Source organism: Jaculus jaculus, chromosome 15, assembly GCF_020740685.1.
Source record: "Jaculus jaculus isolate mJacJac1 chromosome 15, mJacJac1.mat.Y.cur, whole genome shotgun sequence".
Classification (NCBI taxonomy): Eukaryota; Metazoa; Chordata; class Mammalia; order Rodentia; family Dipodidae; genus Jaculus; species Jaculus jaculus.
The window spans coordinates 18,838,852-18,850,912 of record NC_059116.1 but is presented as its reverse complement, the minus strand read 5'-3'; the positions used below and the strand labels follow the sequence as shown (position 1 = coordinate 18,850,912).

The following is a 12,061-nucleotide window of genomic DNA, read 5'->3' as shown; positions in this document are numbered from 1 at the left end:
TCAGCCCATCTGTGCCGGTGACCAAGAGGCTGGCATTGGCTGTCCACCTGCTGTCTCCCCGGTGTCCTTCTGAAAGTACGGAGAGCCCTGTTTTGGCCTCAGAGGACAGCACGGCAGTGGAGAGTCCACACCTCCACACGCTCACACACTGGGTGCCCCCAAACCATACAGGGCAAAACGTTTAAGCCATGATCACAGAGGGGTTTTTCACACACATGAGTATGCATACATTGCACACATATGCAAAAAAAAAAAAAAAAAGTCTGAAATCGATTTCTCCTTCAGCCGGCTTTCCTTGTTTCCGTGACTTTAAGCATGTATCCTGTCAGAAATTGGTGAGCGTGGGGGGGTGGGGTCCGCGGGTGTGTTGCTGTGAGGTGTGCATGTCTGCCAGGGTGCACAGGGCAAGTCCAGACAGAGCGGCTTAGGACACAGGTTGGCTTACTCAGTGTTCAACTTTAAAGCCACAGCCTGGATGGCTGGTTAGATGGGGACCTGTAGCCCTTAGTACCATGTTGCCCTCTTGAATTATCTGTGAGGCCCAGCGGGTGCCCTTCTGCTGCCCTCTGTGGACAGGATGTGATGTCACAGGCTGCTTTAGTGGGGGGACTCTTCTTGAAAGGCCCACCATGCATGAGGGATGGGGAGGGGGCAGGGGAGCTGCCCTGGTCTTCCAGAGGAGGAGCGAGAATCAGATGCACCCCAGGGCCTGTGTCAGGGACACCCGGGACACCTGGGTATCGTGGGTGGGCTGTGTGCTGTGAGCGTTAACCCGGCCACAGTGGCACATTGGCAGTGTAAAGCGGCAGCACTCCACACCGTCCACTTGACCGAGCGGGAGTGAATTCAGCATCACAGGCTGTGCCAGGGCTGTTCCCAGTGGTGGCTGTGAGGACAAGCCGTGGCAAGGTGTCTGGGCTGATGGGTGAGGGTGTTAGTGCATGAGAAACACCCATCTGCCCCTTTCTTTGGCCAGGGCACTTCCTGGGCCATGGACACTGGCTCTCAGGCTTTGGAGGGGCAGCCTCCTCCTGTCTCTCAGGGATCCACGCTGCTGTCCGTAGTGGTCCTCTGAGGCTCTTGGGACTTAGGCCAGGCCTTCCCGCTGTCCGCTTCCATCCCTGGGGGGCTGTGCCTGTCCCAGGGTCCAGTGGTTGGTCAGTGTCTGTCCGGCCGTTGCCGTGATGCTGCCGTCGGGAGAGCCCAGGGCTCTGCCATTGCTTTTCCTTTCTGCCTCGGAGTCTTGGTCAGAGGTACGGGAAGTTCTGTGGTGATGTTAAGACCCACCGTGCAGCATAATTTTTGGGAAGTTTGATCCTTGGGCTTGGAACACCACACAGCTGCACCACTGGGTCGCACAGCCTCGTACTTCTGCTTAGGAATGTGACTGTGGTTCAGACTCTGCATTCCATCCTCCTTCCTCCTTTTGCAGGGTAAATAGGACACCCCCACCCATGCTATATTACTTATGTCCTGTGAATGCTAAAAAAGGGGTGTCACATTCTGAGTGTCACTGGGAGGTATAGTCTGAGCCTCCTCCTCTGTTCCCAGTTCAGCACATGTTTGGGTCAGTGCTCATGTATAATTTCCAAGTCCTACCACTGTGTGCCCAGGCCAATGTCAGTGACATTGTTGACACCTTCCTTGTCTCTCCAGCAGTGCTGATGATACCTACATACGGTCAGTTTGTAAGTGACAGTCAAACTTCCAAATCACACACGACTGCTCCTTAACCCCCCACTAAGTGAAGAGGAGTGCTTTTTCCTCCCTTCCATGGGACATCGGTGATGGGTGCTTTCCTGCCCCAATGGAGCTTCTTAATTTTTAAAAAATAAAGTGTGCAAGTTTTATCTTGAACACTACATAGAGAACATTTTAAAAGACCTTTCTAAGTAAGCAGATCCCTACTTTCCACCAAATGTTCAGATCTCTAGGAATCTCTGGAACCTACTGAGCTTGCCCCTGTCTGAGGTGACATCTAGCATTTTGGTCTGTTCCGTCCTGCTGCCCTAGACCTGGGCGAATCAACCCAAGGGCACCGATGGGACTCTCAAGCAGACCGCGTTAAACTGTGGTGTTCCAGAGCCCAGCCTTCACTACGGTGGCCTTGTGGTCTGCGTATGCTCTTCTTAGGTGAGGGGTGGGGCGTGGACACCATAGAGCATCCAGGCCGGGGTTCCTCTCAGGCTGCACACGACACTGTGTAACTCCATCTCCAGCCCCAGGATCCCCAAACCCAGTGCTGCATTCAAGGTGTGCTCAGTTGTCTGGGTGACCTGCAGGTGACATTGTAGAGGTGCACAGTGTGACCATATCTTCATGCATTGGCCTCAGAAGGGAACGTGGTGTCAAGATTTTGGACTTGAAAATTGTCCTTCTTGAGAAGGAGTTGCTGGACTGGGCTGAAGTCAGTCTGGGGCCCCCATGTTCCAAGCAGATGCTGGTCTTCGCAGACAGCAAACTGTCTCCCCTGTTCTTGCTGACCAGGGCTTAGGGGAGACCTTGTGTTCCATAAGTGCCTTGCATAGAGAGCTGTAGGTCACGTGATCACAGTTAAGCTCATTTCCTAATTTCTAATTCTAACCAGTTACCTTCTCTTAACCAGTAGCTGTGCAGTTACTTGTAATGAGATGCACAGTAGTTTCATTTCCTCCTTATTGTTTGGGGTCTGTTGCAGTCAGGTTCGCATTGCTGGTATCACCCAACCAAGAGCAGCTTGTGGGAAAAGAAGAGGCTTATTTTGGCTTACAGGCTCAAGGGGGAAGCTCCATGATGGCAGGGAAAACGATGGCATGAGCAGAAGGTGGATATCATCCCCTGTCCAACATAAGGAGGACCATAGCAACAGGAGAGTGTGCCAAACACTGGCAAAGGGACACTGGCTATAACACCCATAAGCCGCCCCCAACAATACACTGCCTCCAGGAGGCGTTAATTCCCAAATCTCCATCAGCTAGGAACCTAGCATTCAGAACACCTAAGTTTATGGGGGACACCTGAATCAAACCGCCACAGGGTCATTGTCGTCACCCAGTGTAGCATGGCCTCCTTCTGCAGTTGGCTTCTGATAGATGTGTTGTGAGCGAGCCCCACCCTGGTACCACTCGCCCCCGAGCCCTGGGTCCCTGTGCACAGCCGGCCGCACAGCGCCTCTCCCTGCTGCCTTTCCTGTCCTTCTCTGTTCTGATGAGAAATGGTAACTTGCCCTTTTACGTTTTGCATCCTCCAGGGGGACAGCCACGACCCCGCCGCTCTTCTGGAGAGGTAGAACCCATCATGCTCTCCAGCGGGGACCAGAGTCACAAAGTGGGAACTCACCCGCCAGAGAGACACAGCGAGTCCCGGGCGGGGGCCGCCGCCGCCGCCGCCTCTGCGCCCGTCCTCGGAAACAGTAGTGGAGAAACTCCTAAGCTTCCCGAGCAGCAGAGATTTTCTCTTGACCTAAAGATGCCAGCATTTCACCCCAAGCAAGAGGTGCCCAACAGTAGTGACAGGATGGACTGCCCTTTGGTCACGGAAGAAACCGGTCTGCCACTTGCCTTGGAGAGCCAGGCTGGGCACCCAAAAGAAAAACTGTCCGATTTGCACGACAAGGAGCTTTGTGGACCAGGAAAGAGGGGGCCTGCCCCAGACCTGGTCCCTCTGGACTTAAGCGTGAAGTCTAGTCGTGAAGACCCCAGCGGTAAGGAAACGGCATGCTCCCTGCAGGCGGCCCTGGTCATTCACCCATGTCCTTACTGCAACCACAAGACCTACTACCCCGAGGTGCTGTGGATGCATAAACGCATCTGGCACAGGGTCAGCTGCAACTCCGTGGCACCCCCGTGGACTCAGCCCAATGGCCACAAGAGCATTCGTAGCAGCCTGGTTTTCCTTGCCCGCAGTGGACGCACGGGCCCCCCACCGGCCCTTGGGGGCAAGGAGTGCCAGCCCCTGCTCCTTGCTCGTTTCACCCGCACTCAGGTGCCAGGCGGGACGCCAGGCCACAAAGGCAGCTCTTCTCCCTTGGGAGTGACCACAAAAGCCGCTAGCATGCCTAAGAATAAGGAGAGCCATTCCGGGGGCCCCTGTGCAATGTGGGCATCTGGTCCCGATGGGTATCGACAGATCAGAGCTGGTCATGGCCAAGAGTCACCCACTGCTGTGGCACAGGGGCCCCTGGCCAAACCCAAACCAGAGGCCAGCTCCAAGCCAGCACCTGCCCCTGGCAGTGGGGGTCTCAGCAGAAGTGCCACCCCCACGCCTTCGGTCATAACCCGAGCAGGTACGCAGTCCTCGGCTCACAGCAAGCCAGTGGAGAAGGTTGGGGTCCCCCTGGCAGGGGCTGCCTTGATCCCTTCAAATAAGCACAGTGCCCCGGACTCCCTGAAAGCCAAATTCAGCCCTCAGCCTCAGGGTCAACCTCTTGTGAAAGCTGAAGGGGGTTCTCCTCTACCTCCTCGTGAGTCCCCTGTGAAGGCCGCCCAGGAGCTGAGGACACTAGCAACGTGTGCAGTGGGGTCCAGAGGAGACGCGGCCTTGCAGGCCCCAGCTGGAGTGCCCCCCGTGTTACACTCCATCAAGCAAGAGCCAGTGGCTGAGGGCCAGGAGAAGCGACTGGACATCCTCAGTATCTTTAAGACCTACATTCCAAAGGACTTCGCCACGCTCTACCAGGGCTGGGGTATCAGTAGCCCTGGGCCCGAGCATAGAGGTAAGATGTGGACTCTGTCCCCTCTGGCTGTGCAGAGAGCCCTGGGTGTGCACAGTTACATGCCTGAGGCTCCGAGGCAATTGCTGCCTCCTTTTGTCCTGGTTAGGCAGGACCTCAGCAGTTCTCCAGATTGGATTGTCCCCTGGGACTGTGTGCCCAGATCAGTGGTCAACAGCCTCTGAATGTACCCTTCCTACAGATGCTTCTTTAGAAACCTGCTGTTTCCTCTGCACTAAGATGTGATGGGAGCAGGCAGGTTCGATCGCAGTTCACATTGTCACTTAAAGTTGGTAGATGTCCACTGTTCATTCTTTTCAAAAAATATTTTATTTTATTTTTTATTTATTTGTGTGTGTGTTTTTGTGTGCGTGTGAGAGAGAGCGAGAATATAAATATGAATGAGAATGAGAATTGGCGCACCAGGGCCTACAGCCACTGCAAATGAACTCCAGATGCATGCGCCCCCTAGTACATGTGGCTAACGTGGGTCCTGGGGAATCAAACCTGGGTCCTTTGGCTTTGCAGGCAAATGCCTTAACTGCTATGCCATCCCCCCAGCCCCACTGTTCATTCTTGACCATTGGAAGGGACTGTAGTGTGTGAGTGTTTGTACACAATGTAAAAGACCCATGGGCAACACCCCACAGCAGGGTCTTGCAGAAGTGGGCATGGGTGGGGACTGAGCCTCACTGTGGCACTGAGAAAGGCTTCAGGGCTTTCATTCTCCCCGTTTCCGGGGTGCCATCTGTCTCAGCACTGGCCGCGGCTCCTGTCCACAGTGTTTGGGGCCAGCAGTGTGTCAGATTTTGGAAAGTTTTCCTGCACATGACATCTGGGAGACAGAACCCAAGTCAAAAGAGAGACTTCATTTACATTTCTCGTACACCTTATGTGCCTAGCCAGGAGGTAATTGGGGCGTGGCTTAATGGGTTTGTGCAAGAAACAAGTGTGTCATGTGAGTGCTCAAAGCATTTAGTTTTGAAACATGGAGTTAGGGGTAGTCAAGGACTTGGTGGTAGTTTTTTGTGTCATTCTGGTGTATGTTTTGGATACGATGGTCTTGTTCTTGAGTGAAAATCACAGGTCACTCTACTTAGCATCAGAAACACTGGGGAAATCTAGAACCTGTTATAACACCAAACACCACTCAGGAGGCAAAGGCAGGAAGACTGCAGGTTCCAGGACAGCAGGGTTACGTAGACCCTGCCTTGGAAAACCCAAGCCAAGCCAGGCCCTCTCATTCCTGGTAGTCCTGATCCTCCTTTGAATAGCCCTGTCCATTGTGAGCCCACAGCTTTTTGAAGCAGGCTGCCCTTGGTGGCGGTATTTGTGATGAAGTGCCTCAGACAGCACGATGTGGGCAGCATCCTGCTAGAGGATGTGGTGCGAGCCCGGGAGACCTGAGGGGACCCCTGTCTGTGGCATGATGCTGCCTGGTGGCTGTGGATTCCTGGTGAGCTGTTGGTTCTAGCTTGTGTCTAGAGAGTGCTTCGGGCCGGCATGTAACCTCTGGCCTCCTGTAGCAGGTGGCGAGAGAGCCACTCCAAAGCTTCCTCCCCATGTCCCAGTTTTGGTGGTGTGAGTGGTCCTATTAGCCCCCATCCTTGCAGAGTCTCGCTGTCCTGTGAAATACCAGTGTGGCTGGAAAGCTGTCCTTGCTTCGCTCCTCTCTAGGCACGTGTCTCTTCAGAGCCTGCAGCAGGGCGCCGGGGCTGGGAGGGACGCCTGTTGTGGCGGCCCCATCCTTGCTGTCTCTCTTCCTCGGGTCCTAACCTTCTGTGGCTGAACTGGAGATGGCTACACGATGTTTCAGTGGCTAGCCAGACTTGCTATTTCCGTGTGTGTGTGTGTGTGTGTGTGTGTGTGTGTGTGTGTGTACGCGTGCTTGCTGGCATGCATGCTGCAGATGGATGTGGAGTCTGTGGACAACCAGGGGAGTTGTCTTCAGTGGGAATGCTGTCACCTCCCTTGAGACAGGCTGTTGCTGGCTTGTAGCTCACTAGTTAGGCTGGTTGTCCAGTGAACTCCAGGAATCTGTCGTCTTATTCCCAATGCCAAGATTACAGGTGCATGCCACACAGCTGGCATTTTATGTGGGTTTTGAAATCAAGTTCAGGTCCTCATGCTTGTGAGGCAAACCCCTTATCAATTGAGCATCTCTCCAGCCCCAACTCACTTAACTAGCTACTTGCCGGTGGCTCAAAACCTGCAAGGCACACCTCAGTGAGCGAGGCAGGACCCTTTTAAAAGGCCCCTGTGCTGCCCTGTGCATTTGGAAAAGGCTGTTGACGTTTCTGAGGACAAAAGTGAGCTTTGCAGTTTTGAGTATTTCAGATGACAAAATCTGAGGTACAAAAATACCCCAAATGTTTCTCTGTGAGTTTCTATTGTTTAGCTTTAAAAATAATTAAATATTAAATTTATTTTATTTGAAAGAGGAGAGAGAGAGAGGGAGGGAGGGAGGGAGGGGTGGGGGAAGGAGAATGGCCACACCACTATAGCCACTTTATGCATCTGACCTATGTGGGTTCTGGGGAATTGAACCTATGTCCTTTGGCTCTGTAGGCAAGCACCTTAACTGCTAAGCCATCTCTCCAGCCCTATCTCAGTTTTAAAAATGTGTGGTCCTAAGGACTTTTTGTTGAGTGTATGTGGAAAATAGTATACATGAATGAAATGAGCATCTCTGTGTTATTTTTCTAAATACACATGGAAGTGTGATCACACTAAGTGCATGTGGAGAGTGACCACACTAAGTGCACGTGCAAGTGTAATCACACTAAGTGCACATGGTAAGTGACCACATTAAGTGCACGTGGAGAGTGACCACACTAAGTGCACATGTAAGTGTAGCCACGCTATGTGCACGTGGAGAGTGACCATGCCAGTCATGTTCACTCAGGGTTTCTTTTCTTTTCTTTTTTTGGTTTTTCAAGGTAGGGTCTCACCCTAGCCCAGGCCGGCCTGGAATTCACTATGTATCTCAGGGTGGCCTCGAACTCTCGGGGATCCTCCTGCCTCTGCCTCCCGAATGCTGGGATTGAAGGCGTGCGCCACCACGCCCGGCTTCACACGGCTTCTTAAGGGAAGTGTTTTGAGTTTTTCATGTTCAAACACAGGTTAAGCTTCCAAGGCTCAGAGAACATCGACACATGAGCAGCAGGCTGAGAAGTGCCTGTTGCTTTCTGGACTTGCCACCTGCCTCATGACTAGCTTTGCTAGCCGCTTTCCGTGGTGTCCGGCACCTCCTTGGGCCACACACACGCGGTCCTGAGGCGAAACCCCTTTGCGACCCTGGGTGCCCTCCCCGCTCCCTCGCCCTCGCCCTCACCCTCGCCCTTCCCCCGTGCGGCCGCAGCCCAGGCCCGCTCACTCCTTCCTCTCTCGTTGAATGTCGGATCTGGAGGTTTGTAACATGCGGTAGCTGAGGCAAGCCTGCAGGTTTGGCGTGACCCCCTGGAGGGGTGAACAGAACGTTGGCGCTTCTGTTGGCATCCCTAGGTCTGTCTCACAGCCCTGGAACCCTGTACAGCCGCCGCCACTGCCTTCTGACCTTCGGAAGATGCCAGAAACCACTGTTAAGGTCTTGTTTTTCCTCTCTGCTCTGCAGTCCTCTGCACTGTGTGCACATGGCGGGTCTCTGTCTCTCGCTGATACACGTGTAGAGGTGAGGGGTCGACTTTCCAGGGGTCCACCTCATGTAGGGCTTGTCTGTTGTTTACCACCTGGTTCACCAGGCTAGCTGGCCCGTGAGCTTCCAGGAGACTCTTGTGTCTCTGTCTCCCATCTCACAGGTGCCATAGGATATACCTAGGCAAGTCCCCAAATAGATTAGCTCTTGGGTGAAGGCAGAGGTCTTCAGCCTGGAATGAAGAGCTTCCTGCTGGCCACAGGGCAGCAGTGGGCAGTGGGACACTTTATCTTGGCTGCGCTGTCTCTGGCCTTTGTGGGTTGGGTGTCCCCCTTCATTGGTTGTGTGACCCACACATCTCCCCACTTCCGTGGGCTCCCGCCATTCTGTACGTAGAATGCCTAGTCTGATTCCACCCTTAGCTTGCTGCCCCTCTGCTTTTGTCTCTTGCAGTCCCATTTGTTGAATTTTTTTGCCTTGGTTCTCTGTACTCCTGGGGTCACTTCGACTTAACCATCCCCAGACTAAGAGTGTTGGAAAAGAGGACACGTGAAATAGCCATGCTGTGACCTTCAGGGCTCCCAAGGTGTCTCCCACAGAGCTCTTTATGCCCAGCTGTGAGCAGAGCTCCCGTGCCAGTGTTAGTAGTGTTTCTTTAATGGGATGAGTGCTGCTTCAAAATTCTCCCTGGGGGGCTGGAGAGATGGCTTAGCGGTAAGCGCTTGCTTGTGAAGCTTAAGGACCCCGGTTCAAGGCTCGATTCCCCAGGACCCACGTTAGCCAGATGCACAAGGGGGCGCACGCGTCTGGAGTTCGTTTGCAGAGGCTGGAAGCCCTGGCACGCCCATTCTCTCTCTCTCTCTATCTGCCTCCTTCTCTGTCTGTCACTTTCAAATAAATAAAAATAAACACAAAAATATATTTCCTGGGGGCTGGTGAGATGGTTCAGTACTGTGCAAGTGTGAGGACCTGAGAGTGGACCCCAGTGCTCGTGTGGACACCAGGTGTGGTGGCGAGTGCCTGTGATCCCAGCGCTGGAGAGGCGGAGACGGAGAGTTCCCCGAGCAAGCTGAGCAGCTAGTCCAGCGGTGTAGGGGAACTCGGGGTTCGCTCAATGAGAGAGAGACGACGCTGTCCTCTTAAGTAAGATGGAGAGGGACTGAGGACGACGCCTGACATGAGCCTGGCTGCCACGTGGTACGTGCACGCGCATGCAGGCCACACGTATACATATCAAAAGTTTTTAGTGTTCTTTTTGTGTGCCTGAATAAGTCTACAAGGTAACTGCCCCGTGCTGGGGAGTCAGGCTCTCAGGTTTAAGGTACAGTTTCATTATCTGTCAACTTAAGACCTTGGATAAGAGCCATCTCATGGTCTCTGCATTGCTTTGCCATCCACAGGAACCCCACCGTCATGCGAAATGGGTTTATGGCATTTCTACCTGTTGAGCCACTCAGAACCAGGGAGCTGCCCTGAAGGTTGGCTTTTCAAATGAAAGTGTCCCCTCGTCATCTCTTTTACTTGTCTTTGATACTCATATATTAGATGTTAGGAACATCATCATTCAAGTAAATACAACATTAAATAATTGCTGCAAGTGTGACTACGTAGTTCCTGTTTTCACACCCCTCCCCAGCTCCTGTGCAGTTGGCTTAGCGTCGAGTGTGACAGGGACACTTGATGCAGTAGGCTGCTCTGGAGCAGGTATTATCGGAAACATTGCTGCATGTCTTGTCTCAGCAAGACTAGAGACAAGGCCAAAGTCCTCTGTGGCCCTTTCCTAGGAAAAGCCTCCACTCGGTTTTGGCTCCAAAGGAAGCCCAGGCTCAGGTCTAGGGTACTTGAGTAATTTCCCAGGAAAGGTGGCCTATCGTTCTTCCTGCCTGGCCGGTGGCCCAGCACACACCAGGGGCCTGGATGAGGCCTGAGCCCCCTCCGTACAGGAGGCAGACAGGTGGAGTGGCGACCCCTGGCCACGCTCATTCCGCATCTGTCGCCTGAGATCGCAGCTGAGGGCGCAGTGAGCTCTTGTCCTGGTCGGTTCCTATTACCGCTGGGCTTCGTCTCTGTCATGCCACTCGGATTTGTTCATTATGGTGCTTGACAGAGCGGCGTGATGGCCAGGCCCTGCATCCAGCTGCTTGGAACCACCTGCTTGCCACACAGCCCAGCGATGTCACCCTGTCCCCATCCTGCCCTGGAGCGTCTTTTAATTTACTGTAATTTATGCATCCTTGCAGTCTTGAGCGTGCCTGGCCTGTCAGCTGAGCAGAGACAAAAGCTGACAGTTGTCACCAAGGCCTGGAGGTGGCTTACCACACTGTATGTCAGATATACTCATGATCTTTTCCTCTCTTCTTCCCCTCCCCTCTTCTCCACCTCCGTGACATGACACACTGCGCCATCAACAGGGACGCTGCGGACACAGGCCCACCCAGGAGACTTCGCCTGCATGGAGTGCGGGAAGAGTTTCCACCAGCCCAGCCACCTCAGGGCCCACCTGCGCGCGCACACAGGTACCGCAGCCCCGTGACGCGCCTCCAGCAGTGACAGCATGTGTGGCGACATCCCCCACCAGTCACCTCGTTGCCTACGTTGTGGACACTCTCAGATTTTCACTGGCATGGATGGCTGTGTCATCCACCTCTGGACTGGTCCAGGTTCTCCCGTTCAGCACCTGGCCTAAGGGTTTTTTTTTTTTTTTTTCCCTTTTCCATCTAAATGCCAAATGCCATGTGGTTTAATTTTGAGATAAGCCTATTTGCAGATGTTCCATTTCAATTAGCGTCAACTGTAGAAATGAGTATGCTAATGAATCATAGAGCCACGACACAGATGGATATCAGAGTGCCCCTTTAGGCCGATTGCGTTTTGATGGGCAGAGCTGGCCTGTAGATAGAGATGGACACTGGTGGCCAGCAGCCGTCTCTATAGAGCTAGTCAGAGACCCGAGTGGGCTACCTGTGTGTCAAGACAGGGTAGGCATGTTAGGGAGATGGGGGCACGTGCCCTCCACACTGATGCCCAGTGACCCAGGCCAAGTGGTAAGTAAAGCAGAGCGAGGGGCCCTTCACGCTCACACGGATAATTCATGCTGTCAGTGTCCGCTTCCCGAGGCGCAGCACGCAGTCTGAATTCGGCAGGGCGGTGGCCCCGGGCAGCCATTATCGAATCTCCTCACTGCAAGTGTTACGAGAAAGTGGTGCTTCCTGGCCACGGGCTAGGCACTGGTGTCTTTGTGTGAACGTGCTTAATGGGGTCTTTGATGTGCGCTCGGGACTCTCCCCACTCTGCTAACAGTTCCTTTTTCCCCACAGTGGTGTTTGAGTGCGATGGTCCTCAAGGTTCCGAAGTTCACACGGCCCCCACGGAGGCCCCCAAACAAGTAGGTTCTCCAAGTGCCTGCATGTGGATTTCAGAGTCGGCTGGGGAGAGCTGTGACCCGTGCTCCTCTCAATTGTGCTGCGTGTGAAGTCCCTTAGTCCCCTGACCCAAGCCCGCTCCATCATGGTGAACTGGCCTCATGATAGATAGAGCCTCCAAGCCGTCAACTGCAGAGGACTTGCTGGGGCTGGGCCCAAGGGTGCTAGTGGTAACTGGTGATTGCTGAAAACATCAGGAGTTACTGATTCCCAGCATGGTTTGGTCCAGGGTGGCTTAGGCTCCATTCTGTTGGGCCTCTGTTAGGAGTACTGTCCTGCGTTGCTCCGTAGGAAATGGCTCACGTTCAGTGTTGG

At 53.7% G+C, this 12,061-nt stretch overlaps 1 protein-coding gene across 6 annotated transcripts in view; it reads left to right on the top strand.

The window, feature by feature from the left end:
- The window catches only part of Znf516 (zinc finger protein 516), a 118,571-nt gene that overhangs the window by 96,712 nt on the left and 9,798 nt on the right, over positions 1–12,061 (top strand). For all 6 annotated transcript variants that reach the window (XM_045134679.1, XM_045134680.1, XM_045134682.1 and 3 more), the window contains exons 3-5: positions 3,230–4,693; positions 10,736–10,840; positions 11,642–11,709. In XM_045134679.1, coding sequence (XP_044990614.1) covers positions 3,230–4,693; positions 10,736–10,840; positions 11,642–11,709 — 1,637 coding nt within the window. The remainder of the gene's footprint in view (positions 1–3,229; positions 4,694–10,735; positions 10,841–11,641; positions 11,710–12,061) is intronic.